The sequence below is a fragment of the Aspergillus pseudoviridinutans genome (genome assembly GCF_018340605.1).
Source record: "Aspergillus pseudoviridinutans IFM 55266 DNA, scaffold_5, whole genome shotgun sequence".
Lineage (NCBI taxonomy): Eukaryota > Fungi > Ascomycota > Eurotiomycetes > Eurotiales > Aspergillaceae > Aspergillus > Aspergillus pseudoviridinutans.
This window is the reverse complement of record NW_025091285.1, coordinates 873522-898837: the sequence shown is the minus strand read 5'-3', so window position 1 is coordinate 898837 and position 25316 is coordinate 873522. Positions and strand designations below refer to the sequence as shown.

At 52.0% G+C, this 25316-nt stretch overlaps 9 protein-coding genes across 9 annotated transcripts; 2 read left to right on the top strand and 7 right to left on the bottom strand.

The window, feature by feature from the left end:
- Positions 1 to 31: 31 nt before the first annotated feature.
- Positions 32 to 1287, bottom strand: Asppvi_007386 (MOSC domain protein; the record flags this gene model as incomplete). The annotated part of the gene is made up of 2 exons (XM_043303273.1): positions 32 to 1219; positions 1273 to 1287. 2 exons carry the CDS (start codon positions 1285 to 1287, stop codon positions 32 to 34), a joined length of 1203 nt encoding a protein of 400 aa, XP_043159208.1.
- A 460-nt stretch (positions 1288 to 1747) lies between these two features.
- On the bottom strand, positions 1748 to 3568 carry Asppvi_007385 (serine hydroxymethyltransferase; the record flags this gene model as incomplete). Its single annotated transcript, XM_043303272.1, has 5 exons — positions 1748 to 2886; positions 2934 to 3071; positions 3121 to 3214; positions 3269 to 3325; positions 3383 to 3568. 5 exons carry the CDS (start codon positions 3566 to 3568, stop codon positions 1748 to 1750), a joined length of 1614 nt encoding a protein of 537 aa, XP_043159207.1.
- A 1657-nt stretch (positions 3569 to 5225) lies between these two features.
- Asppvi_007384 (putative GPI anchored protein) lies at positions 5226 to 5808 on the top strand (the record flags this gene model as incomplete). The annotated part of the gene is made up of 3 exons (XM_043303271.1): positions 5226 to 5384; positions 5434 to 5519; positions 5580 to 5808. 3 exons carry the CDS (start codon positions 5226 to 5228, stop codon positions 5806 to 5808), a joined length of 474 nt encoding a protein of 157 aa, XP_043159206.1.
- A 398-nt stretch (positions 5809 to 6206) lies between these two features.
- Asppvi_007383 (putative acyl-CoA synthetase) lies at positions 6207 to 8366 on the bottom strand (the record flags this gene model as incomplete). The annotated part of the gene is made up of 3 exons (XM_043303270.1): positions 6207 to 7495; positions 7546 to 7941; positions 7994 to 8366. The coding sequence occupies 3 exons, from the start codon at positions 8364 to 8366 to the stop codon at positions 6207 to 6209; spliced, it is 2058 nt and encodes a 685-aa protein (XP_043159205.1).
- Positions 8367 to 9855: 1489 nt separating this feature from the next.
- Positions 9856 to 10664, bottom strand: rasB (Ras small monomeric GTPase RasB; the record flags this gene model as incomplete). The annotated part of the gene is made up of 2 exons (XM_043303269.1): positions 9856 to 10509; positions 10587 to 10664. The coding sequence occupies 2 exons, from the start codon at positions 10662 to 10664 to the stop codon at positions 9856 to 9858; spliced, it is 732 nt and encodes a 243-aa protein (XP_043159204.1).
- A 4335-nt stretch (positions 10665 to 14999) lies between these two features.
- Positions 15000 to 15834, bottom strand: Asppvi_007381 (uncharacterized protein; the record flags this gene model as incomplete). The annotated part of the gene is made up of 3 exons (XM_043303268.1): positions 15000 to 15387; positions 15451 to 15683; positions 15733 to 15834. The coding sequence occupies 3 exons, from the start codon at positions 15832 to 15834 to the stop codon at positions 15000 to 15002; spliced, it is 723 nt and encodes a 240-aa protein (XP_043159203.1).
- Positions 15835 to 16055: 221 nt separating this feature from the next.
- Positions 16056 to 16853, bottom strand: Asppvi_007380 (haloacid dehalogenase, type II; the record flags this gene model as incomplete). The annotated part of the gene is made up of 1 exon (XM_043303267.1): positions 16056 to 16853. One exon carries the CDS (start codon positions 16851 to 16853, stop codon positions 16056 to 16058), a length of 798 nt encoding a protein of 265 aa, XP_043159202.1.
- Positions 16854 to 20663: 3810 nt separating this feature from the next.
- On the top strand, positions 20664 to 24548 carry Asppvi_007379 (putative nuclear migration protein; the record flags this gene model as incomplete). The annotated part of the gene is made up of 2 exons (XM_043303266.1): positions 20664 to 23640; positions 23704 to 24548. 2 exons carry the CDS (start codon positions 20664 to 20666, stop codon positions 24546 to 24548), a joined length of 3822 nt encoding a protein of 1273 aa, XP_043159201.1.
- A 246-nt stretch (positions 24549 to 24794) lies between these two features.
- Positions 24795 to 25106, bottom strand: Asppvi_007378 (cytochrome b5-like heme/steroid binding domain-containing protein; the record flags this gene model as incomplete). Its single annotated transcript, XM_043303265.1, has 2 exons — positions 24795 to 24872; positions 24930 to 25106. 2 exons carry the CDS (start codon positions 25104 to 25106, stop codon positions 24795 to 24797), a joined length of 255 nt encoding a protein of 84 aa, XP_043159200.1.
- Between the last annotated feature and the right edge of the window lie 210 nt (positions 25107 to 25316).

The following is a 25316-nucleotide window of genomic DNA, read 5'->3' as shown; positions in this document are numbered from 1 at the left end:
TAGAGGAAAACCTGTCAGCTCTAAACGTGGATCAAGGAGTAGGTGACTGACCGTAAATAGTCCTCTCTTTCATCGTCCTCAGGACGTCCACCTCATCTCCCACTCGAATCATCACCTTATCCGCCTGAGGATCCAGGAAGACATATCGCCCAAAGACAGGACTATACTTAGCCCCCTTGTCCACCCTACGATCCTTCATCAACTTCTTCAGAGCACTCCCCGTCTCACCTGTCCCCATCTTCCCAGTCGCATAGTCAACATTAATGCTCTGACACCGCACACAATTCGCCGTAAGCAGCAATCTCGCCGCACTGGCCCCCCGTCCAACCCTCAACTCAGCCCAAAAGTCCTCCTCAAAGGCCGTCGCCGCCCCCGAAACAACAATATTCGGCCGAAACTTGGTCATGTCCATGCACTCGTCTCCCGCGAAGCGCGCAGACAGCTCATCCAGCGACGTCTCAGACGTAAGCAGGTACGGCGCCGTATCCGCGAACGTAATCGACTCGTCCTCTTTGGCTGTCGATAAACACCGCATTAATACCCAGGACAGCAACCCCGCGACAACCGTCGCAGCAACGCCCGGCCAATGCCTCAGCATCTCCTCCGTTGCCGACTGCATCGGCCCTGAAGTCGAGGCGCCAGCCGAAACACGCACACCATTCAGCAGGAGCGTCAACACCGCCAGCCCAACTAGCGAGCGTGTTGAAACCACCGGCTTGTCAACCGCGTGAGCGGGGCTCTTCCCCGGCGCGAAACTCCCCAGGACCCGCCGCGAATGCGGGCCCAGGTAAGCTAGTACCACGCCGTACCCGAACCGCTCGCTGAACCACTCGTTGTACGGATCGCCCATGTCGTACCCTGTCGTTGGGCTCTGGTGCATCTCGATGCTTAATTGTCGTAGACCTCGTATTTCTGGTTGTAAGGGGATCTCTAGCGTTTTCGTGGAGTTGTCATTGAGATGACTGTCCGCTGGTGGATGGTACGTCACGATAATCCGGCCTGGTACGTCTTTCTCTTTATCTGCGTAGATGATATCCGTCGTAAAGAGAGCCATTTCGGGGAAATGGGGGACGTGCATGTTCTTGAGGGTGTATGCGCCATTCTGGCCGGGGATGACCTTGAGAAGCATGAAGCGCCGGTCATATTGGAATCCTGTCCGGGTAAGGGTTGCTTCGGATAAGGGGACACCGCGGAGGGATTTGATGGGGTATGTGTAGAGCTAAGTTTGAGATATAAGTTTGCTTTTCTTTGCAAGGGGTGAAGTACGCCTACCTGGCTGATGTGCATGTCTGCTCTTGTAGTTTTTTATTCGGTTGAACAAGGTTAAGTCAGTATCGGCAATGCCAACGTTGTCTATCTCTGAGAGTTGGAAAACACTCTGCACTGGATATACGAAATGAAATGACTTGGTGGTTGAGATACAAATAAACAGCCTCTCCCGCATTCTCCAACTTAATGCGGAGACGTTATGCCGGCCTATCGGATGCGGGGATGACAGGAATGTTGTTGACAGGGCGCAGCCAAATCGACACATGCAACCTTACTCCATAGATAATCATACCGCCAGTACAGCAACATTATAGAGAAGGAGGAATAAAACTATTCTGGTCATAGATTGAGTTTGTGTTGAATTTTATATACATACATGCATGCATCATAAGCAGACATCTTGGTCATGTTGAACAGCTAACCCGCCAAAAGAAGCATCTCAAAATATCATCTCATTAAATTGCAGCAAGGTATACTTTTATTCATCCCAAGGAAGGCTGAAGGTGCCCACCCAGTCTTCCACCTCCTTTCTCAGCAGCACGATCTCGGGGATCTCCTCGCCCTCACCAACGTAGTCGAGGAAGGCCTTGACTGTGTTGGGGTTCTTGACTCCCTTGGCCGCAGCACTCTCCTTGGCAGCCTTGTCCAGTTTCTGGGTGATGATCACGGCCCGGTCCACAATGTCGGCGACACGACGGAAGTCCTCAGGCTGGAAGCCACGAGTGGTCATGGCAGGAGTTCCCAGCCGCAGACCGCCGGGCTTCAGGGCGGACTGGTCGCCAGGGACGGTGTTCTTGTTGCTAGCCACGCCGCAGAGCTCGAGGACGCGCTCAACACGGGCACCGTCGACTCCGCGATTCTTCAGGTCGACAAGGACCAGGTGGTTGTCCGTGCCGCCCGACACGATGTTGTAGCCGAGACCGCCATTGTTGATTGGGCCACCCAGTCTTTCCGACAGCGCCTTGGCATTGGCCAAAACGGTCTCCTGGTAGGCCTTGAATTCAGGCGATTGAGCCTGCTTCAAGGCGACGGACAGAGCAGTGATGGTGTGGTTGTGAGGACCACCCTGGTGACCAGGGAAAACAGACGCGTTGATGAGGTTCTCGAGATCGTACATCTCCTTGTTGCCCTTCTTGTCCGTCCGGCGGACGCCCTTGCGGTAGAAGATCATGGCACCGCGAGGACCGCGCAGGGACTTGTGGGTTGTGGTTGTCACAATGTCGGAGTGAGGGAAAGGCGAGGGCAGCACACCGGCGGCTACTAAGCCCGAGATGTGAGCCATATCGCTCAAGAGGTATGCACCAGCGGCGTCAGCGATCTGGCGCATGCGGGGGTAATCGATAAGCCGGCTGTAGGCCGAAGTGCCGGCGATGATGAGCTTGGGTCGGTAGAGCAGAGCCAGCTTCTCCGCCCCGTCGTAGTCAATGAGGCCAGTGGATTCATCCAGGCGGTAAGGCAGAGTCTCGAAGTATTTGGAAATGAAAGAAATCTTCTTGGTTGGAGTTTGGTAACCGTGCGACAGGTGACCACCATGGGGCAGATCCAGGCCCATCAGACGGTCGTGCGTGTTGAGGACGGCGGAGATGGCATAAAGGTTAGCCGGAGATCCGGAGAGAGCTGTAGGAGTTAGTTCGTTACATCTAAGTATTTTACTAGAAACTTACGCTGTACGTTGACACCCCATTCCTCGGGGTGGAGTCTAAAGGTCTCGAGGGCACGCTGCTGGCACAGTCTCTCGGACTCGTCGATGAACTCGTTTCCTCCATAGTATCTCGCACCGGGGTATCCTTCAGAATATTTGTCTGGGGCCAGTTAGTTTCACCCTTGTAGAACCGACAGCAGCGGACTGACTTTGCATCACACTTCCCAGCGCATCGAGAACGGCTTGTGACGTAAAGTTCTCGGAGGGGATGAGGTTGATGAAATGCTTTTGGCGTTTTTTCTCCTGCACCAGTATGAGTGAATATGTTCAATTGACGCCCGGGCAAGGTCAGTGCACCTTTTGCAGAATGTTGTAGACAGTCGGGTCTTCCTCCTCTAGGGATGCGGAGAGCAACTGTACGAATGACATCAGCACATTGTCCTAGGAACAAGTCAATGAGATAGAGCGCACATGTTGCTGGCCATCACGGCTGGATGAGGATACGCTCCGCCATTGCAGATTCCTGGATGCAGCAGTGGGAGTCTGAAGCTGGAAGCCCGGACGGCGGGCGGTGGTGATAGCAGTGATAGCTCTGGGGGAGCTTCCAGATCGCGGGATGAGGCGCGAGGCCTGTCGTCCGCAACGACTCAGAGACATTGTTGGGCAGAGATTCAGCCTAACGTCGCTATGGATTGCAGACAGTGAGAAGGGAAGAGTCAACGAAAGAAAATAATGCAAGAAGAACGGGTGATATAACAATGGCACAGCCGATGGTTATCTCTTGATCCATCGGACAACGGTGTTCTTGATACGGGCGACTCCGTTGCCCGCGGAAAGCTGTTAGCCGCTAATCCGTTCTGGGATGCCGCACCCCGATTGGCTGATAAGGCGGAAGAGGATGTTCCACTCCGAGCACTCGCTTACGGCATTGTTTTTTTTATCTCCGCCGGCATTCTCGCAGCTTTCTCCTCTTCTTTTCCCTCTTTTCTCTTCATCACACAACTAAATCCAAGATGAAGAGATGGCGTTTACGGCTTTTTCAGTTCTCGTGGAAGGGACGGCTTCTGGCTGGCTTTTCCCGGGCGATGCTGATATGTCCCGCGCCCATTCACCATCCATGAGGGGCAATGAACCGTCTGATTGGATCTGTGTGCAAAGCTGGGATGACTGGATGAGTTGGGCATTTATGATGTGTTTTCGAGGCCTACGTGTACGAACATATCGAGATAGAATGAACGAATTCAATCGTCTTCCCCTCCAGCAGGTCCTGTATGACGACCAGAGTATGTGTAATGTGGGAGAAGACTCGAACAAGTCGAGGCTTGTGCGAGGTGAGACTTCGGTCTATTGAAACTCTGCAACATGCACCACGAAAATCCGAGGCAGGATGAAAGTATCTTGACTGTAGGAATACTACGTGGCTCTGCAAGGAGCCAGTACTGTAACTTCAATAAGCTGCATATGAAATTGGGAATCATAAAACTCTGATTTCTCGAGATCCGAGCGAGCTTGAGAGCGTCAAGCACAGGCGAGGAAAGGAGGAGACAGCTCTTCTGGGAAATGATTCTCAGGGCGGGAGCGGGAGGTTGGAACAGTAGTCAGTAGGAACCGTGATCGACGAGGTATCTATTTACAGAGTGCATACATAGTACAGAGTAAGAATCGCAGATGCCCCTCTACAGTCAGGACTCAAAAGTCAGCACTATTAGGCTAAGAGCCTCGACTCCTTCTGAACCCCAGAGATGGGTTCTCTAATACTCAAACAGGCATGCGAACACCGGCTCGACTGAGGGATCATTTGACCAGTTCAGGGGAAATTCAGGGCCAAAAAACGTGGAGATCTGATTGTATAGAGCAAAGTGCGTGTATCTACTGTTTCTCCTGTCTACTCTACTGAAGACTCTTCTTAAAATGATAAATCCACGCACTGAACACGAGACTAGTCTCACAGACTAACATTAGGGCCGTCCACCACATTAACTCTGTCTGTACTAGACTGCAAGAGGGGCTTCGTCTCCTGCGCTCCTTATTCGAGTAAATTTAGATGTTTAATCTCCTGAGTCTGAACTAGATCCTGGTCCTAATTCTTAGGTTAACTCTAGGCTGAATACTTCAGGGCCCGTCCATCCTCCCTCCAGACTTCCTTTTCTTCTTTTCTCTCTTTTCTCCGCCAACTGCTTCACTCGCTCTCTCCAACTGCCCCGGTGTTATACCGAGTACATTCTTTTACAGACACTTACTTGGATTTAAATCCTAGTCGCTCTTTATCTATCAACCTTACCACATCAAATTCAATCTCAATAAAATCATCAAAATGCGTTTCTTCGCTGCTGTTCTGGCTACCCTCGCCGTGGGCGCTATCGCTGCCGACTCCGTTGCGGATGAGGAATACAGCACCGTCATGGTCACCGAGTACACCACTTACTGCCCCAAGGCCGCTTCCACCCCCGTTCCCGAGGCTTCCTCCAGCGCTGTACGTCTGTCTGTCATATAAGAAAAGTGAGGGATGCTAATATGTGCAGGTCCCCTCCATCACCGTCTCCAACGGCGTGACCTACTCCATCTCTCGGCCCCTGATCACCTCTACCATCACCCGCTGCAACAAGTGGTATGTCTTTTCTCTCAGAAATGAATAATTGAAGAAGACGATGCTGACTGACGGATGTAGCCCCTCCTCCACCCCCCTCATCCACACCCCCACTCCCTCCAGCAGCTCCATCGTCGTCGTCCCGACTTCCCGTCCTGTCATCCCCTCGGGTGCAGGCGCCCAGTCCACCGGCACCCCTGTTCCCACCACCCCCGTCACTCCCCTGGCCACCGGTGCCGCCTCGCGCGCTGCCGTCGGTGCCGGCGCGGGTCTGGCCGGTGTTTTTGCCCTGGCTGCTTACCTCCTGTAGGTAGCTGTTGGTGGACTCTGAGCCTTGGCGTGGGGCCTTTAGGTCAGCTGGATAGGGGGTTGTTGAGTTAATTGATTGAATTGTTTGGTTTGGTTGCTTGAGTGAGCTGAGTCTACATTTCCATGGAATTGAATCGGATTCGGATTCAATATACATACCTTTAGTACAGGGTTGCGCTTTCGTTCGTCTGTGCCCCGGGCGATGAAGGCGAGATACCACTAGCGTTTTACTATTACTAGTACCCCCTTTTTCCTTTTCTTTTTTCTCTTGACTTCATGATTATTGATTTGTTCTATACGATCGATACCTGGTTTTATTAAGCATGGATTACTTTTGGTTTGACTTGACTTGACGTGAATCGTATCCTCGTATGGCCAGGGAGTAAGTCGTGACTGTGGTTATAACTTCGCCTTTGCGGCAAAGTATTCTCGTACCCTCTCCCGCGCAACTTCCACCACCTCTGCGTCCTCCACCGTCGGCGGCACATTCACAGGAGCATCAAAGTCCCCCCGCACCCCATTCTCCACCAACTCGCGCAGCACCCGCCGCAGCGTCTTGCCGCTGCGCGTCTTCGGGATCATCCCCCGCCCCTGGATGATCCCTCCCAGCGAAGCGATGGCCCCAATTTGCTCGCGCACCAGTTGATTCACAGCCCGAAAGAGCTCCGCGCTGGGACGGGCGGGAAGCGATCCCGATCCCTTCAGCTGGATGAATGCAAATGGGAGATGGCCCTTGAGCGGGTCCGGCATGCCTACCACGCTGGCTTCGCCAATATCCGGGTGCGACAGGATGGCTTGCTCGATGGCTCCCGTGCTGAACCGGTGCGCGGCCACGTTGATGATGTCGTCGGACCGCGACATGATGTGGATGTACCCGTCCTCGTCGATCATGCCTGCATCGCCGGTGTCGACCCATCGGCCATTGAACCGTTTGAGGTATCCTTTGTAGAACCGCTCGTCGTCATTGAATAAACTAGTAAAAGCCGTCGGAGCCAGGGGCATCGCCATGACTATGTTCCCCATCGTCCCGCGCGGCACCTCCCGCCCTTCATCGTCGACAGCGCGAACGTCAAACCCGGGCATAGGCAGTCCGGCTGATCCAGGTCGCACGGCTAGCGGTTTGGAATCCTGATTCGGTTGCCGCTGGTCGACCAGGCCTGCTGCGCTGTTCAGCGCTAATCCAGAAATCGGCGATCCGGATTCGGACGACCACCAGTTATCGATCACCATTGCCCCCGGCGCCGCATGCTGGGTCAGGAGCGCCTGATACGCCTGGACGATGCTCGGCTCGCTTCTCTCGCCAGCGAGAAATAGAGCCTTCAGATGCCTTAGTCCCCCGCGGCGTGCAACCTGCAGGAAGTACCTGTTGTCCGGATCGTCCTTGCGGATTGCTCGAATGGCCGTGGGCGCCGTAAAGAGCACCTTGACCTTGTGCTCCTCGACAATCCGCCAGAAGGTGCCTGCGTCGGGTGTCCCCACGGGTTTTCCTTCGAACAGCACCGTCGTGGCACCCACCAGCAACGGTGCATACAGAATATACGAGTGACCGACCACCCACCCGATATCCGAGGCGCAGAACATGACATCCCCTGGCCCGTGGATATCAAACAGATACTTGATAGACAAATGGAGTCCTACTGCATGGCCCCCTGCTTCTCGGAATACTCCTTTCGGCAATCCAGTCGTCCCTAACCACAGATCAGCAGCGTTACATTGCCCCACAAACCAGGACGCATACCACTCGTATAGATGATATACAACCCATCAGTGCTCTTGACCGGCACTGGGCCCGCCTTGACTCCGCGCATCCGAGCGCTCTTGACCAGCCGCTGCCAGTTGTGCTGCCCGCCCATCTTGTCCGGATTGTTCCACCGCAGCTGGTCCCGCTGCCAGATAATCGTCTTGGACGGCTTGAAGCTGCTCGCCGCTATGGCCCCCTCGACCAGCGGCCGATACGACACGGGCCCCTTGGACCCTTCAATCCCGCACGACGCCGTCATGATTACTCGCGGCTTCGCGGCCTCAATCCGCTGCGCAAGCGACTTTGCCGCGAAGCCGCCGAAAACGGCCGAATGGATGGCCCCTAGCCGGGTGATGGCTAGCGCTGCAATCAGCGCCGCGGGGATCATAGGCACTGTCGTGGTTTCAGCTCTACCTTCGTGACAGTTCAACGGTGAATTACATACTGTAGATGATCACCACATCTCCCTTCCTCACTCCTTCCTCCCTCAACACCCCAGCCAGCACCTCCACTTCATCCAGCAATTGGTTATACGTATACTTCTCCTTGATGCCCGTCACCGGCGAGTCCCAGATAATCGCCACATTTTCCCCGCGGCCGGCCGCCACATGCCGATCCACACAGTTGTACGTGGTCGAGATCTCGCCGTCAGGGAACCAAGCCCAGTGCTCGTGCGTGACCCCGCTAGGTAGAGTTTTGGGGTGTCGGACGAGCGTCTGCGAGGGCTTCTTATGCCAGTGCAGCTGGGTCGCGTGATACGACCAAAAGCTTTCGGGGGAGTGGAGGGACCGAGCGTGGACAGTTTGTTGGGTAGACATTCTCCCTTCCTCTGCTTTGATGCGCAGGAATGATTGTGCAAGGTTCGATGACCAGGGGAAGCAGAGAAGAGACAAGGGAATAAAAGTGATACGGGATGGCTGCTACAATGTGACAAAAGCACAAAGTATAAATGCACTATAAATGCACGCAGCACTACTCCGTAGTTAAACCAAACCAGAGGAGTAGATGGATAGCAGAAGAGATTCACGGAGGAAAGGAGGTCGAACGGAACGAACCGTCCTCATGCAAGGTGACGCTGCAGGTGAGCTGTAAGTTAACCTAGACCAAAGTCAAAGTGTCCATGCCGGGATTCGTTTAGACTCGGCAATAAGTAAGCAAACATGTGTATGAACTCCGACAGGGGGTTCATTGCTCCAGCCCCCATGACATTTGAGCCATTAATGATGGGTTTTTGATTCGACAATCGATGTGGATGAAGTGAAGTTGTGGGGAAGTGGACTGATACTACGTCCTTGACAGGGTGGATGAAGCCGAGGATGAATGAAGCTTTCCCCGCACGGAATGTCCGTTCAGCATCCGGAATGGTACGTGGTACAGTTGTAGACCTGTTGAAAGAGGACCCAGATGAAGCTTACTTACCGTCCACTGGATCGATCAGATTTGGACAAAGGTACCTAGTGGGTGACTATACAGCATCTCCTGACTCCGAACCTTGTATTCGTCGCCACTTCTACGCCGGGCAATCGCTCTTGGAAAAACTCATAGAACTGAATAAATAGGTGTCTTTATTTTAGATCTATTTGTGTCAACGAACTTTTTGTTCCTTATATTCGCAAATAATGCACCAGGGAAAAAAAAAAGAAAAAAAGAACAACTCAAAGCTCAGCCGTAGGGTATCATATCGAAATGCCTGCTAAACGGTCGACTGCTTCAGCGAAAACAACCATACGTCTTCTTCCCTTCGATCCGGCCGTCGGTCACATTCCTTGCTTCGTCCACACCTGTCTGTAGTAGAGACCATCTTTCTGACATTCACATCTTAGACCCCAGCCACGCAAAAGATTGGTCCTGGGTCCAGGTGGCTGGAATGAACCACATCCCCGAGGCTGGAACCGAGCAACTGCAAAGGGGTCAAAAATAATTATCCTGGGTGCACGAGAGAAGAAAAAAAAGTCTATAATCCCCGCTGCTTCTGAGATTCCAGCCTCTCCCATATAACGGAAAGGAAATCTTATCCAAAGGCGACCCTCCAGGGTACCGAGGAGCATGGAGCATACATCAAGCATCTCCATAAAACCGTATGTGCGTTATCCAACACAGGTAGAGTAGAAGAGAGGCGAGGAAAAATGTAAAGGAGGAAAGGGACGAGAAATGACCGCCCAGTCTATAGTCCAGAGACCGGTAAGACGTTCATGCAGCCAATATAAACAGATAGAAGATATTGCCATGGAGCAGGCTCACATGGATGTCGTGGACGCTTGGAGTGGACGAAAGTGAAAGAGGTGGAATGCGAATGATTAGCATTCCTCATAGGATGACGCACTTGATGCCACCTCGGTGTCTGGAACGGTCGGGTCGGAAAGATTTGGGATACTCAGGACCGGCATCGCGATCGCGCATGGGACCCAAGCCGGTCGGTCGACGATCCTGGGCTCGTCCTCCCTGCTGCTGTTGCCGTTGCTGTCGGAGCATGCGAACGACATCGTAAAAGGCTTTCTCCACGTTGATGCAGTTTTTGGCGGACGCCTCGACGAATTCGCAGCCCAAGTCCTTCGCCAGGGCCTGTCCTTCCTGCGCCGAGACCGCTCGCTCCACTGCTTTGTCGCTCTTGTTGCCGACAAGCATAACGGGTACAGGGAGGGGCGGACCCGAAGGCGTGTTCATGGGCGATCCCAGATAGCTGGCTCCGGACGGCGACCCAGAGTGGGCTGATTCCTTGACCATCTTGATCTGGTTGTAGAATTTTTGTATGCGCGAGAAAGAGGCGCGCGATGTGATGCTGTAGACAAGCACGAAACCTTCGCCGTCGCGAATCCACTGATCTCGCAAGGCCGTGTATTCCTCCTGGCCCGCGGTGTCCAGCACTTCCAACATGCAGGATTGCTGATCGATCACAACTTGTTTCCGGTACGAGTCTTCAATCGTGGGATCGTACGTTTCGACGAAATGATTCAAACAAAGCTATTTAGAATGAAAATGTTAAGTCGAGAGTTCAGTAACGGTGTCATCAACCGTCAAGACAGAGATGGAGGGCTAACCTGGATCGTGAGCGCGGTCTTGCCGACACCACCGTCTCCCAACACCACCAATTTGTACAACGTCATTTTTCCCGACATGGCGACTATATCGCACCCGTAGGTAACCGAACGATCAAAAAATAGTTTAACAAATATTTTTTTTTGTTAGGAGGGAAAAAAGAATAGAGGAAGACTGGGTACGAGGCGAAGAGGAAGGGGAGAGAGAGGGGCGAAGAGAGAAGAGAAAGCTATGAATGCTCCACGGTGGGCACGGACGCGGATAACGGAGTGTTGCSAGACACGGCGACTGGGGGTCCAGCGCAGGAACTTAAAAGAACGGCTATTGTGGTAAAGTTAGTGCGGTCTATTAGCCACCGGAAGAACCGTCGTTGCTCTCTGGCCGCCCAAGCACATGCGCAGTCCACAATCCACACCACAACACGAGGCCCCACGGGAGCAAAAGAAGTGGAAAGAGAGACATGACATACCTTGGGGCCCTTGGTTTGCGTTTATGACCAGCGAATTGAAGCGAGAATTGTCAAAAAGCCCTGAAGCTTTCCGGTCGCAGTATAAGCTCGTCGATCACAGGCTCAGGAGTAAGATAGTACGAGACAGAAAAATTTTGGACTCGAGCAGAAAACCCGAGAGCCCCAGCTGCCAACAACAGTATCTGCAGATATCCTTGCCACAGCGTGTTTGATAGTCTTAGCAAAGGACAAAATGCGGGTTTGCCAGTGCTTCCGATGAGTAGTGACACAGAGGGATGTTCTGCCAATATATCTGTTGTCCCTTTTTCTGAGGGGGAAATGCCTGAGATTGATTCCGCCACGCAAAAATAGCAGAGTTGAAGCGGATCCAATTTGGAATCAGAGTAATCAGGAAGTGAGAGTCCAAGGGGTGTGAGGTGGGATATCTTTCCTCTGTTCTTTTCCTTTCTTTTTTCCCTTTATACTCCTTATCTTTTAGGGAGGGGGAGGGGGAAAGCTGCACAGGCGATCGAGCGCCAGAGGACCAAGGATAAAAGGCTTGGCCAGCGATACTGGGAAAGATAGTGAGGAGAGAAGCAAAACGATAGATCGCTTATGAGAAACAGGAGAAGAGGAAAAGGTACAGATAGATGAAGGAATAGATACAGGGGAAGAAATAATGATAATAATAATGAAAAAGGAGGGAGAAAAATCGCAACAAATAGCGATTAATTATTATGTAGACTATTTTATTACGGAGTACTGAGGCACGTTCTCTCTTCCCCCTCTCTCTCATAATCCGATGTAGTTAAGCCATGACCTACCTAGAGTAGTTAGTAGAAGTCCTACGGCTTTGTATTAGCAAGATACTTGGATTGATGTTTGACTAGGGTAGGTATAATATAGCGACACTAGGCAAGGACAATAGATGAATGAAGCAAAGGCGAATAGGGAAAATGTTGTGTCCATTCTCCCATGTCGGAACGGCACCTATGAAGTACTTCGTAAGAAGGTTTCCCTCTCTGAATCAATTGATAGATCTGATACCCATAACACGCATCCTGAGGTTGAATGGAGACAATTGTGTGGCGTCTCAGCTTGTCAATGCAGGACTATGCTCGAAGTATACTCGTCTAGAAGGCCTACAACGGGTATATGGTATAACACGAATCATTTTCAAGGAATTTCACGTCAAGTAATTGTTCTGTCATCATCAGACTTTTGTACTGTGATGAAGATCTGATTCAGGTGAGTACAGACGTATCCTCAGCTTTGATTCTCTGACATTTAAGCGAATCGATAGTAATGGAATCCGCGAGGTACCTGACCATCAATACGATGCGCATTGCCCACGAGTTCGACTCATCTCACCGCAATACCCTTCATGATGTGATACTTACGATTCGAAATGCCCTGTTGCTCCCCCTGAGTCTTTGATCACGACCTGAAAGTGAAAGTTTTGCCAGTCTTAGCCTCGTCTCAGATCTTCAAGGAAACATGCCCACTTTCGACTGAAGACAGTTTCGGCTACACACCAAGTGGGCGGATGGCCACACTAAGACTCCCCACACCAGACCCAGTTGGCAATTGGCATCAACTCAATTCGCGTTGTTTAGGCTTCATCTTCCTACAAAGTCCAGCGGTAAGCTTCCGAGTGATACAGCGGAGGACAGTGACATGAACTTAGACATCCGGCTGTGCACCAATACGGAGCGCTCCTAGAGTCCCAAAGCGTGTTGATGGAGCTCGAATGGCAATCTGCAGTGGCAATCAAAATGCCATCTACAACTAGTCTCGCAAGTTGCATCCCTAGACTATTCAACGGGGAAGGCAATCGAACATTCCGCGGCCCCCTGGCTACTCGCTAAAATTCCATCTTCCTGATCCCTGGGACTCCTTATGCGCGGCGCCCCGCTGGCAATATGGCAGTTGCATTTAGAGTTCGCAGTGTATGCAGTATGGCAGTATACTTGAGACTATGGAGGTAGCCAGGTGGGGTAGCATAATATCGAGTCCTACGAGAACATATGCTTGAATATGATCTTTTTATTGCGGCGTTGCGATTATGAAGGTATATTAGGTGAAATATGCAGAGAGTCCAGGAACGTCATCGCGGGATCTGTGCCTGAATTCGGATATCAAAACGATGCTCCTTGCGAATAATCCCGCAACCCTAAAGGTAGTATACTCAACCTTCTAGAATGGCCTTGTTCTTGGCTCAAGGATAGTCAGAGATTTACACTTTAGCCTCTGAGCGATTCAGGTTAAGGGGGAGGGGCACTCGACAACCTGACAGTTCATGTCAGATATTCCTAGGTATCAGTTAACATTGACTGTTGTCCTGGTTTCAGTTGATTTACTACGAAGACACTCCGTACTCCAAGTACTGCACTCCTGTATGAACTGAAGTTGTATCTATCCGTAGAGACTTACTCTCGACTATTTGCCACTGCCCTGGCCCTGGCCCTTTCCCACGTGGGTTAAATGCACGATAGACGGTACTACTGCACAATCCGACCTAGCGCCTTAGGTATCAATCTTACCTTGTATGATTGATAACTGAGTCTGGAAGTATCCCGAGCTCGTAGATTGATTCCTCCGTTGGATACGACAGTAGATCACCGTCATCATGGCATCATATTTCTATTGATGGATATCATCTGGATTTCGGAAGGAACAGCCATGGATCAACCAAGGGGCACTAAAGTGACTAAAACCCGGAGCCCGAGTAGCCGCCGGAGGAGGTTCAGGGGGCCGTCAGTGCCCGTCACATTATCCATCAATAATTCATGACATCGACTGACTCGTCTCCGACTAGCAGATGGGTAATTTCTCCGGGGTTTATCCAGTAAGTCGGGTAGGTCTGATAGTATTGCATGTCTCTATATTCTATACCAGTTCACTACAGATAAACAGTGAGACAAGCTATGTTAATAGGTAAAGTACTCACCCAAGATCATGGCAGCTGTCTTGTCAGGAAGAATTCCAAAGATCAAACCCATCGCCTATCGCAATATTCATCCGCTCGGAACGCCCCGCTCAACCAGAGTACCTGGCAAACTTGGCATATCTAGCGGCGCAGTGTGCTCTGTGCAGGATCAAATCAGAACCAAGATGAGAGACCAGTATCGCGCTAACTATTCCTCCATCCATGGTTGTCGCTTTGGCGGTGCGCCGCGGTGGTGATATCGCCCGTTTCCCCTGCCTCTTTGGGGGCTAGTGGCTACCTGGGACTGGGTCGGATGGATCTAGACCGTCGACGGTTACCTTCTACTTAAAGAGGGGAATTGGATAGGTAGTAGCTTGGCAGGGTTGCAGTGCATAAGATGAAGCATGAGGTAGATTGGGGGCTGGATGGAGTGACTGGAAGATGATTCCGAGTAGAACCAGATATGGACATAATATTCACCAATGGGAAGAGCACTCTTCCCCATGATCCAAGGTGCTGTACCTTTTTGCTAGACGAAAAAAGCAAACATCCACGTTTTGCCTTACGAAGAAGCCCTCGCTCAGCTTCTAGTGGCATTCTACGCCAATCACTGACTCGCGGCCATACACGCCTACGTTACTATTACTGGGATCAAGGTTCTTCGCGACGTTTCTCGAATACGAATGACGCTGTACCTGATCCTCGTTTAACGCGGAGACCGCGGGGAAAATGTCGATTAAAGTCAAGGTATTGCCGATTGCGTATGTCACCTGCGATACGTGACTGGCCTATCTACTATCTACACTTGACTGACCTCTTGCGAAGGCTAGTCCTCCAACGGTAGGATGTCTGGCCCAGGCCCTGCAGTTGTTCCTCGGTCGCCTTCTGATACCCGATTTTATACTAGCCTGGTCAGCATGGCCCTCGTGGGCCAAAAAAGCTCACCAGATCAGAAAAGTCGTCTTCTTGGACGGCCCTCGTGTTCTGGCCCATTGGTCGTAGTGTAACTGCCAGTACCAGCGATCAATTCGCGAATAGTTATGCCGGATCATTCTGAGATTGCATCGGAAGTTCAGGTAATATGCCACGTCGAAGCGAGCAATCGTCGTGTACTGCCGGATATCCGCCCTCGGTGATGTTCGCCCCGAACAGATACGGCTGGTGACCGGGCTGTCCGAGATGCTCCTCGACCCGGTTCAGCGACTCGAACAACTGGTGCAGGKTCGCACGGTACGCTGCCTGCGTCGTGGCGAACCTGGTCTTGTACACCCCGTTGACGATCTTGTCGTACACCCAGTCGTTCATGGCGTCGATGTCGGCTCGCAGAGGCGCGGGATACAGTCCACCGCCGGGCTTGTTGGCCTCGCGCATCGCATAGGGCAGCAGGAGATGGTCAAACTTGGCGTAGAACATGCGGATGATCTCGCTGCTTCATTGTTGACGATCGTTTGGCGCTGTTTATCCCAGAGGACCGGGATGGCCCTCGTACGGCGATCCACTTTGAGATAGAGCTCCTTGAGCGCTTGAATCCGTACAAAGGGTCCCTCTCCGCAAACCCAAACTGGCCAGAGAAGAACCACCCGTGCGGGCCCTGCCCCGGTCCAGTACCACCAGCTCGATGATGTCTTCGAGTCCCTTGAGGATGCGCGCGATGTTGATGCGGTGCGCCCAGGGACAACCGTACCCCAGGTGCAGCACGTAGCGGTCTGTCTGTGTGGAGAACTGCAGAATGGGCCACTCGAAACGAACGAGCGGAATGTGGATGGCTTACGACGAAACTGTCCGTCGGCATCGGCGTGTTTGTAGATTTTGGGCTGTCTTCATTGTCAGCAAGGGTAATGCGGAAAGTATAGATGCGCTCCTGGTACGTCATGTTCTCTTATTTGGTCCACGCATCAGCATCCTGATGAACGCTGGGATACAGTTGAGCCTGCTGCCTGCTGAAGACAGGCTGACAAAATCGGATGTCACCATCTTAGGGTCAACGGAAGTGCGGAATAATGGCTACAACCAACCCCAGTATGTCGCAAATGATGCAATAGAATTGACCATGAGTACTCATCAGGCATAGTGTACATATAACATCATTGGAATCTAGACCTTAGCCTCGGTATCAATTCCAAACTGCCTGGCAAGCTCAAGAAACCCATCGCAGGTTGCATCAATCCAGATATCAACATAGCCCTCCTTCCGTGCCTGCTCCACGTCCAACGTCTCCTCCTTCAGACGCTCAACATAAATAGTCTGAAACCCGCAGGCTTTGGCACCCTTCAAATCCCTCAGATGCGCCGCCACAAGCGCACACTCCCCGGGCTCCACTCCGAATCTCTCCGCAGCCCCGCCGTAGACTTTTGGCGACGGCTTGTACGCCCCAAAGTGCTCTGCACTGAGCACCTCCGTGAAGGGCAACGAGGCGTACCGACAGAGATCCTCTAGCAGCGCCACATTCCCGTTGGACAAGGTGCAGGTGCGAAACTTGCGGTTCAGGAGCTCCAGGCCGCGAACGGTATCCGGCCACGGGGTGAGCCGGTGCCAGCTCAGCGCGAGATCCCATCTCTGGGCGTCGGTGAACAGTGTCTCGAGACCGTGGGCTTGGAGGAGCTTGAGGAGGTATGAGTAGTGATGCTCGTCGACGGAGACGAAGGGCTTTGAGGGATCGTGGCTACGGGTGAAGTGGCCATATGACTCGCGCCATTCCTCGCTTATGCCGAGCCAGTCTGATTGAGTCATTGACGAGACTTTGGCGCGCACGGCGTCGGAGAGCTCCTTTGTTGGGTCTTGGAGCGCGTTTTGTGCTGCGTCATAGAGAGCTTTGGAGACGGGGGTGCGCCATTCGACGACGGTACCAAAGACATCGAAGAAGAGGACTCGGGGGGTAGTTTGGGATGGCATTGGTGACTCGGTAGTTCATGAATTCCGATAAATACGGTGGTGATTCAGCCACAATCCAATCTCACACGAGTATGGAATATTATGAGGGATCAACATGATTGTTGATATTTATGGTGATAGTCAAGAGTCAGAAAGCATACCCCGCAAAGGCGCCATATTGCCTAACGCCGAGAGCGGCGTGCCAGGTCAGGATAAACGTTCAGCCTGAGGCCTACCGGTGACTCAGAGGCCGAGAGAGATTGAGAAAATCGAGCGATATCCGAAGCATCTGATAGAATCCACTCAACGAATGAGAGAATCAAAAGGAAGAATAATGAGGCGATTCAGTTGCGGTAGGAACTGGGTGTGATGACTCTGAACTATAGTTGACAACTAGATGAGCATGTGGATAAATCACATCATCACATAGTCCATTGCTTCAGATAGATCAATGGTCATCCTATTATTAGAGTCTCAATCAATTCTCAATCAATTATCCTGGACTTTGACAGCTGCAGTGTGATGATCATCAACGGCTGCACATGTGTGATCAAATTAGTGCAAGGTAGTTGAAGCCTCGAGCTGACACCTCGGTAATTTGATACTCAGGCTCAAGATGTGGCAATTCAGTACTCCGTACATGTCTAAGAGCTTTTCTCTTAGAATAAATAATTGTTGGGTTATATTTGGTAGGGAGACTATCTATTCCGGAGCATAGCAATCATGTGGAGCAATTGAAGTAGTTGGGGGCTTTTGTGTATGGACCTGTCATCTCTCAGAAAGAATGTCTTTTCTTTGTTGTTCTTTTTGTCAAAAGACAAAAGTACAACCCCTGAATGAAAAGCTCCAAGCCAACGCTACTAATGCTAGACTAATTAATTGCCGTGGAGTCACTAACGACGCCGGGCTAAACTAAGCAGTCTAGCTGGATTATTGCAGAGTACCTTAGCAGACTTTTGTCAAGTTCTAACTTTTTGGTCTTTCCAAGACATCACGTTCTTCTGCATTGGATAACTAAGGACCGAGGCCAAGGACGACTACGACTGCAAAATCGATACTATGTAGTACTACTGACAACAGAAAATATATGTGCTCACAGCTCATGACCGAAAGTGCTACTTTTGTCATTGTCTCTGAACTCATAGAACACTCAATGCCCCAGACTGATGAGATAGAGTACCTCTGCGTCATATCACGAATCCAAGGACAATAGGAAAAGGGGCCTGAGCAGGGACCACTTAATCTATGAGGGTCGAATGAGTTTCTTCCTTCAGCCTATGAAGTTATACTATCATGAACACAGCTGATTTCCGTCTCAATCAACCAATCTCAAAGCAGTCAAGCGCTCCGTAGTAAGTTCAGTTTTGAGCCCAGAGGAATAAAGCCAAGAACCAAAAGCTGGGACGCGGCCCGTTTGTGTTTGTGTACCTCTCCTGTATCCTATCCAAGGAAGCGACTCGGGTGTTCCCTCACCTTCCGAGTTTTGCCCTCTGCCTGTATCACCTGTTTTGTTATGATGCTGATATCGAATTGTATGATGGTGGTCAGTAGTGTACAGCATTAATTGGGTATCATTATTACTACCTTACTGACCACGTCTTGCATTCGTCTGCAGCGCTGCATCTCCCGCAGTCGAAACTCAAACATTAAATTTGATCCAGTAAACCAATTGGATGCTCGATCGCACGCGACAACCTAGTGGAAATCTAATACGTACTGCACCCCTGTAGTTCGCTACCATAATGCTCGTGTTTAAACCTACCGCATGCTCGGATTCAGGGATATCACTCCGTACTGAAACACGGACCAGAGGCTATGCCGATCTTCTTGAAAAGCAAACGCAGGGTCTAGATATCTGTGATGATATCTTTCTCATGGCGTGGTTTACATGATCGTATCTCCCGTTTCGCGTCGTATGATCCCCCTGTCGATCAATAATAATGACTGGATGGTTCCGTGTATTCCCTCCGAGAGTTTAGGGGACCGTATCCATTTGCCGTAATACCCTTGAACAAAACGACGACACAGAAGAGGGAGAACTTGGACAAGAGCTTTCATATATATGGAGTAGACGAGAATTCATTATTAGCATCACATCACGTCCAGGTACTTGAATGGACACTCAATTCGCTGGTTTAGAAAGTCCATCACCAGTTGAGTAGAGTTCATAGTAGTTCATACTATAAGTGAGTCAAGAGATTGATGATTTTGAGAACCAATTTCCCCTAATTGCCTAAGCCAACTACCTTACGGAATCTACTCCGTAGGTACCTTACGTAGCTACTCTGTAGACGTGAGGTAATAATAATAAGAGAATACCTTACGTAGGTACTGTACCATTTCATTATTATGTATTGCATGGGCTAAGGTATGATCAGAAACAGAGTACAGCATGGTAACCACGATACATACACAACCTTTGCCTGCCAGCGTCTCCTTTTCCCTTTCTCCCTTCTTCTCATCTGAAGGCTGAATTAACGCGCATGTCTCATATCCACTTTTGCTTTTTTACTTTTTTTCTATTGTTCCCTACGGACGATTAATCATCTTTATTATTACCTAGTTAGTTATTATCACTTCTTTCTTCTCCCAACAATGGACAGGACGCGACCAACATTGAATGATAGCCAATACCAGCCTAGTCCTATCAATTTTCCGTCCGTTTTGATCCGTCGTCTCTAGCCTCTATCCAATAATCCACCTACGCATCCATCGATCCGATACTTCCAGTCGATATCAGTTATTCCAGTCTAGGCTGCCCACCTACAGCTCTGGTGGGGTCCGGTATTATTGTGCTCCTCAACGCTTCCACTAATTGGATTACCGTCCTTTATTACTTTCATATGGAGTGCTCCGTAGTACCAATGCTACTAACCACGATGGTGAGTAGTACCCCATCAGTGCTTTGGTGCTATTCAGTAGTGCATCCACCTCCTAACGAACTGCCCCTGGACTGGCTCTATCTTAGTTCAATTCAAGATGCTTGGACAGGAGCCTGTGCCGCAAGGCTAAAATCCATCCTGGCAACTAAAAGGGGAAAAAGGCAAGAAAAAAACAAAAAGCAAAAAGAAAAAGGAAATTGGAGACTGATTTAACGGGCCTCAGCTGCATGGGCTCGCTCTTTCCACACTCGCCATCTATTGACTAGATAGCCTAGACTTCTAGTTTCGAAGGATGAGCGATTGATTGCAAGACCGGCCGTCATCTCGCAGGTAGATAGACAGTCACTTTGCCTGCGTCCGTCGTCTGTCTCGAGTCTCGATCTTCACCCTTTCCCCCGCGTTGCGCGGATTACAGTATTTCCATCCTTATCTTCCAATCCATTCGATTCATTCGCTGTTGCTGCACCAGTTAATTCGGCTTCTGTGTCTCCTCGCATTTGCATGATAATTATTTATCCTTAATATCCACGTATATAATTAACAAGTGCAGCACCATCCCCTCGAGGGTTCAACCTTCAGGAGCTGTTCCAACCTGAGGTACGTGCACGTTTACGCAAGCATAGGGAGGCTGGATTGTTCAGCCTTCAGAACTCGAGACGACCGGCCTGGAATCGGCTGACTGGGTGGTCACCGTAGATTCGTTTGGCGACAATTGTCGAAATTACTGCTGCTGGCCAGCGTCATCGTTCTCCCCGACAGTCGTCGACCCACGGCTGTTGACCTTCATCTCGACTCGCAGACTTGAATCAGATCGACGGATGCCGTATGCATTGCTTTGATTTGGATCTGTGGGAACGGGCCCGACTGCTGTGCGTGGTCAACTTCCGATCCCGTTGGTGTTAATGGTTGGAAGCTCCGACTCGTCTGTTCGTTCTGAAAGATAGAATCCATGGCCACAGACGTTCAATATCAAAGCCCTTCAGCGGCTCAGGCGTTCCCCACGCCATCGACAACGCCGCATCGGGTGCCCTCCATACATGTCCGCAGCGGTTCATCGCCGATTCGCTCCGCATCACCTCTTGCCCCTCACGACTTTTCCCCCGAAGGACCGAGTGATCTGGACGATGTGGGAGATGAAGATACTCTGTCACCCTTTGACCCGCGAAGATTCACACCCACCCTACATGCCTCCTTAGTGTCGGAGATTCTCTCACTGCGGCGGGAGGTGGAGAACAAATCCAAGGCGATCGACGTGCTGGAGAGGAGCTTGGACGAGTCCCGGGGTGAGAACGAGGGTCTAACTGACCGTTTGTCACGAAGCACAAAAGAGACCCGGTCTCTGAAGCATCAATTGCAGCTCCTGGAGGGTGGTACTTCCTCAGCTTTGACCGAGCTGGCAAAAGAGAGAGATGAAGCTCTGGAGAATATCTCGGATGTACGAAGGAAGCTGGAACAGGCGCAAAAGAAGGCCCGCAGTCGAGAAGAGGAGCTCGAGCGAACCCAAAATCTCTTAGACCGAGAAAGAGAGTCGTGGGAAGGAGAGCGTAGAAATCTCGAGCGCAAGGTCCATGTGGTAGAGGGCCGGCTGAAAGTCGTCTTGAATGAGGTTGCCATGGCGCAAGCAGCAGCTTCCTTGCCCCCTGTATCGTCGAAGCCGCATCCCCCAGAAGCTGTCAGACCATCCACGAACGAGAGAGGGAGCGATTCGGCCAGTGTGCATTCCAGCAGCCAAGGACGACGTCGGACAAGCGTCACCAGTGTGAGCTCCGAGGATGATGCCGACTTTCATAATGTGCGCTATTCTACTGCCAGCCTTGCGAATGCTCGAGACAACAAGCCCAACGGAGTGAGTCTGGCGCAGGAACTGGCATTCGACGAGGAGGACGAGTTCGACAATCTGCATGACGACTCTGTTCTGGATTCGCCCGAAGCGCTACCAGAAGAACGGCCGACTTCGGTCCACTCCCATGTGTCCCTGTCGATGAGCCTGAAGGCTCGAAAGATCCTTGGTCTTTCCATTGACAGCAGCATAGACGGCCATGCAGTGATTGACAGAGGCCTAAACAGTCCTGCCAAGGTTTCCTCGCCCACATTCGAATATCGAGACACTGGTATCCAGTACTCCCCGCCGCCGTCTCCTCAATTACCTCCTGAAAGTCCACTTGAGCATAATTCGCAGGCGTTGCCACTCTCTTACCAGGCAAAGGACAGCGCTACTTCGACATTGACTATCGACATGAAGTCGACATCTTGTCAGACAGTTGGCGACCTGCCCAGCCCTCCGTGGACACCCCAGGTCGCCGAAACACCAATGACTGCAGCCCCGCAACCGGCTGCAACGGCCTCAACATCGACGCAGACCGATCTCATTCCAGCCCCTGCGGCAGACGAACAAGATACGGTTGTCAGTCCTACAAAATCAGTTCCTGCGGCAATTGAAGTTCCCATGATCGCCATCCACCCGCCGCGTTCCGAGCCTTCTTCGCCTCGAGGAAGCGTGGTTCTGCCACCTCAGACGAAAACCGTCTCCTGTCAAACAACGTTCAAAACCATCATCGACAGTCGATCGGTTGCCATCCAGACCGAAGAGATTCGTATCGACAAGCGACCGGTCAAGTTGCCGGCTAGCTTGCTTCCCTCTGCCATCCCCGACATGCCGCTGAATGTGTCGCGTGCTCAGAGCAGTTCAGATTCGCCCATCCAGCCGTATCGACCCCCGTCACGAAGGCTGGAGCGCGGAGAAACCAAACCGCCTCCGCTTCCTGCCAAGGCTCCGTCGAGAAGCAAACCGCCCGCCACGGTGCAAGCCTATCCTGGGAACAACGACAACGGGCCATTATCGGAGGATTCTAAATCTGACTTGAGGCGGCCCTTTAGATCAAGTAGTCTTTTTGCCGGCTTCGAGGATGGAAATGACGAAGACTCGCGGGAGACAACTCGAGATATCTTCACGGATGACGAGCTGCTCAATCGGCCGTTTGCTTCATACAAACTGAAAAGGGGCAAGCTGATTTCGGCTCAGGAAAGATCGAGTCTGGACGATACCGTACTGGCAGAAGTTGATGAGCATCCCCTCGATGCTGATTCTCACTTACAAGAGGATCTGGAGCCGTCTGAATCGTCGCCGCATGGGCAGAGGCGAGGTGTGACAGGTTCAGGGAACGAGCGGGATGGCCGGCCGGCCACAAGGATCCCTAACGCCGCAGCAGCGCATCGGCGAAGAGCACGCAGCCCAAGCGAGCCGAGTATTGACAGTGGCAGCGGGGCGTCGAGCGTCGCCCCTCCGTTCCCTGTTCCAATTCGCCTCAGTTCAAGAAAATTCCCCAGCAATGGGAGCGATGGACGGCAGAGTCCAACTCCCTCCAACCCGCGCAACTTCTCCGATCGCGGACGAGCGCCCATTGTGCGGAGACCGACACTGCGGCGAGTGCGTTCAGCAGCGGCCATGTCACAATCCGAGCATCCAGAGCGGCCGCCGAGCCAGTCGTCTCCATCCTCCTATGGGCTGGAAAGTCCTCAGTATCCGCCGCTCCCATTTGATGATATTACGGCGCCTCGGGACAGGATGGCTGTCGGAAGACGGTCGTCGCAACGTCCCTCTCTTCCTCGACCCTTCGCCCATGAACGGCAAGACTCGAACGCAACGACTTCGGTCCAGCCAACCAGTGTGGTCGACGCCATCGCGCAGACAATGATCGGAGAATGGATGTACAAGTACGTTCGGCGGAGGAGATCCTTCGGGGGCGTCGGTGAGCCCAAGGACAGTTGGGAGGGCAAAAACGCCGACGAGGTGTCGGCCAACATTACCAACAGCGGAGTGCGTCACAGGCGATGGGTTTGGCTCGCGCCATACGAGCGAGCGGTCATGTGGAGCAGCAAGCAGCCCACTAATGGTCCTGCGCTGCTAGGCAAAAGTGGCCGCAAGCGTAAGTCCTCAGCTCCCCCAAAAAGAGTTATGGGTTCGTACCGATGAGACTAACTGGCACAAGTGATCATCCAATCCGTTCTCGACGTCAAGGACGATAACCCCCTGCCCAAGGGAGCGACCATTGCAAACCCGTTCAACCGATCGATCCTGATCTTGACTCCAAAGCGCGCCCTGAAATTCACCGCCACAAGCATCGAACGGCATTACGTCTGGCTGACTGCACTCTCATTCCTGAGCCATTCGGCAACGGGCATTCAAGACCTCGCCGCTCTGCCTCCTGTCCCGCAGGTCGAGTTCGAGTCGCCGGCGCCCACCGCGAGCCTCCGCCGGAACCCAATTCGTGACTCGATCCGCATCGCCAAAGGGCGCCCGCGGCCCAACATCAAGGGTAGACGCAACAAAGCACCCGCCCCGGTGCCCGAGCTACCCGCCAATGGTTCGGAGATAATTGACTCGATGCTCGACGCGGCCGATCCTCCGACCGTGCCTCGGTTCTCCTCCCACTCACGCAAACGCAGCAACACCACGTCCCGGATGCCCGTGATGCGCAGCTTTTCCAGTCAGGGAACCATGCCGTCGATCCCATCCATTCACAGCGTGACCACGCGCGCGGGGTCCCCAACCTCGCACGGGCATGGCCTCAACAGCGGCCGCAGTAGCTTCAGCCGGCGCACCTCGGAGGCCAGCGGGCCATCCAGCATCGGGACGGGCAACTTCTTCGACGCCATTGGCACCGTTCGCATGGAGGCATTTATCGATCAGACCGCGTCTGTTCGGTATCGCCCGGGGACGCGGTCGCGGCACGGCCGCAAGCCGTCGAGCCAGTGGGGATCGGGCAGTCAGCGGTTCTACGGGGAATTTGCCATGCCTGCGGACAGCGAGCCCGATCCGTTCAGAGGTTTCTAGCTGTACGAATTGATTTTTTGTCTTGTATATCGTTATTACTGTATGTTGCAAGAGATACCACTTGACGCTTCGCTTGTATTTCCGCATTCGGTCTTCTTGAAAAGTCAGTCAATATGCATATACATATATCTCTATCGCAGGACACAACCATCAAGGTCATCCGCCGGATACGCTTCCTCTTCCATCAGGACATACTCCGTAGAACACTAATCCCAGTCCATTTTCAATTCCATATCACAATACAAATCACAGCTTAGCAGCCTCCTTCACCTCCCCAATCTTCAACTTGGGCGAATACTTCTTCAACACGCCCTCGTTGTGGTACTACTCCGTACAAGCATTAGCCTCTTTTCATGTGTACCTTGAAAAGGCAGAACTCACCTTCCAAAACTGTTTCGAGGCATCCTTGCCTGCCACACGCTTGAGGATCTTGGCGCCGCCGGGATGCTCGTCGACGAACTTGGTCACGTCGTAGACGCTGTTGTCGATGATGATGTAGAGGCCCTTGTCGGGGGTATTGTGGGTTGCGACCTCGGCGGGGGTGAAGGATTGGGTCATTTCGTTTGTTCTTTGGGTTCTGTTCTCTCTTGATATGCTGGTGATGGTGGTGGTCTGTGGTGATCGCGTGTTGATGTCGATGTGGAGGTCTCGTGGTTGACTGATGGACAGTTGGAGTAGAATGGGGAGATGAGTAGTGGAGTACTCCGTACTCCGTACGGTAGCTCTCTATGAAGCTGGGGTCTAGTCTACTACTGCCGAGGTAAACCG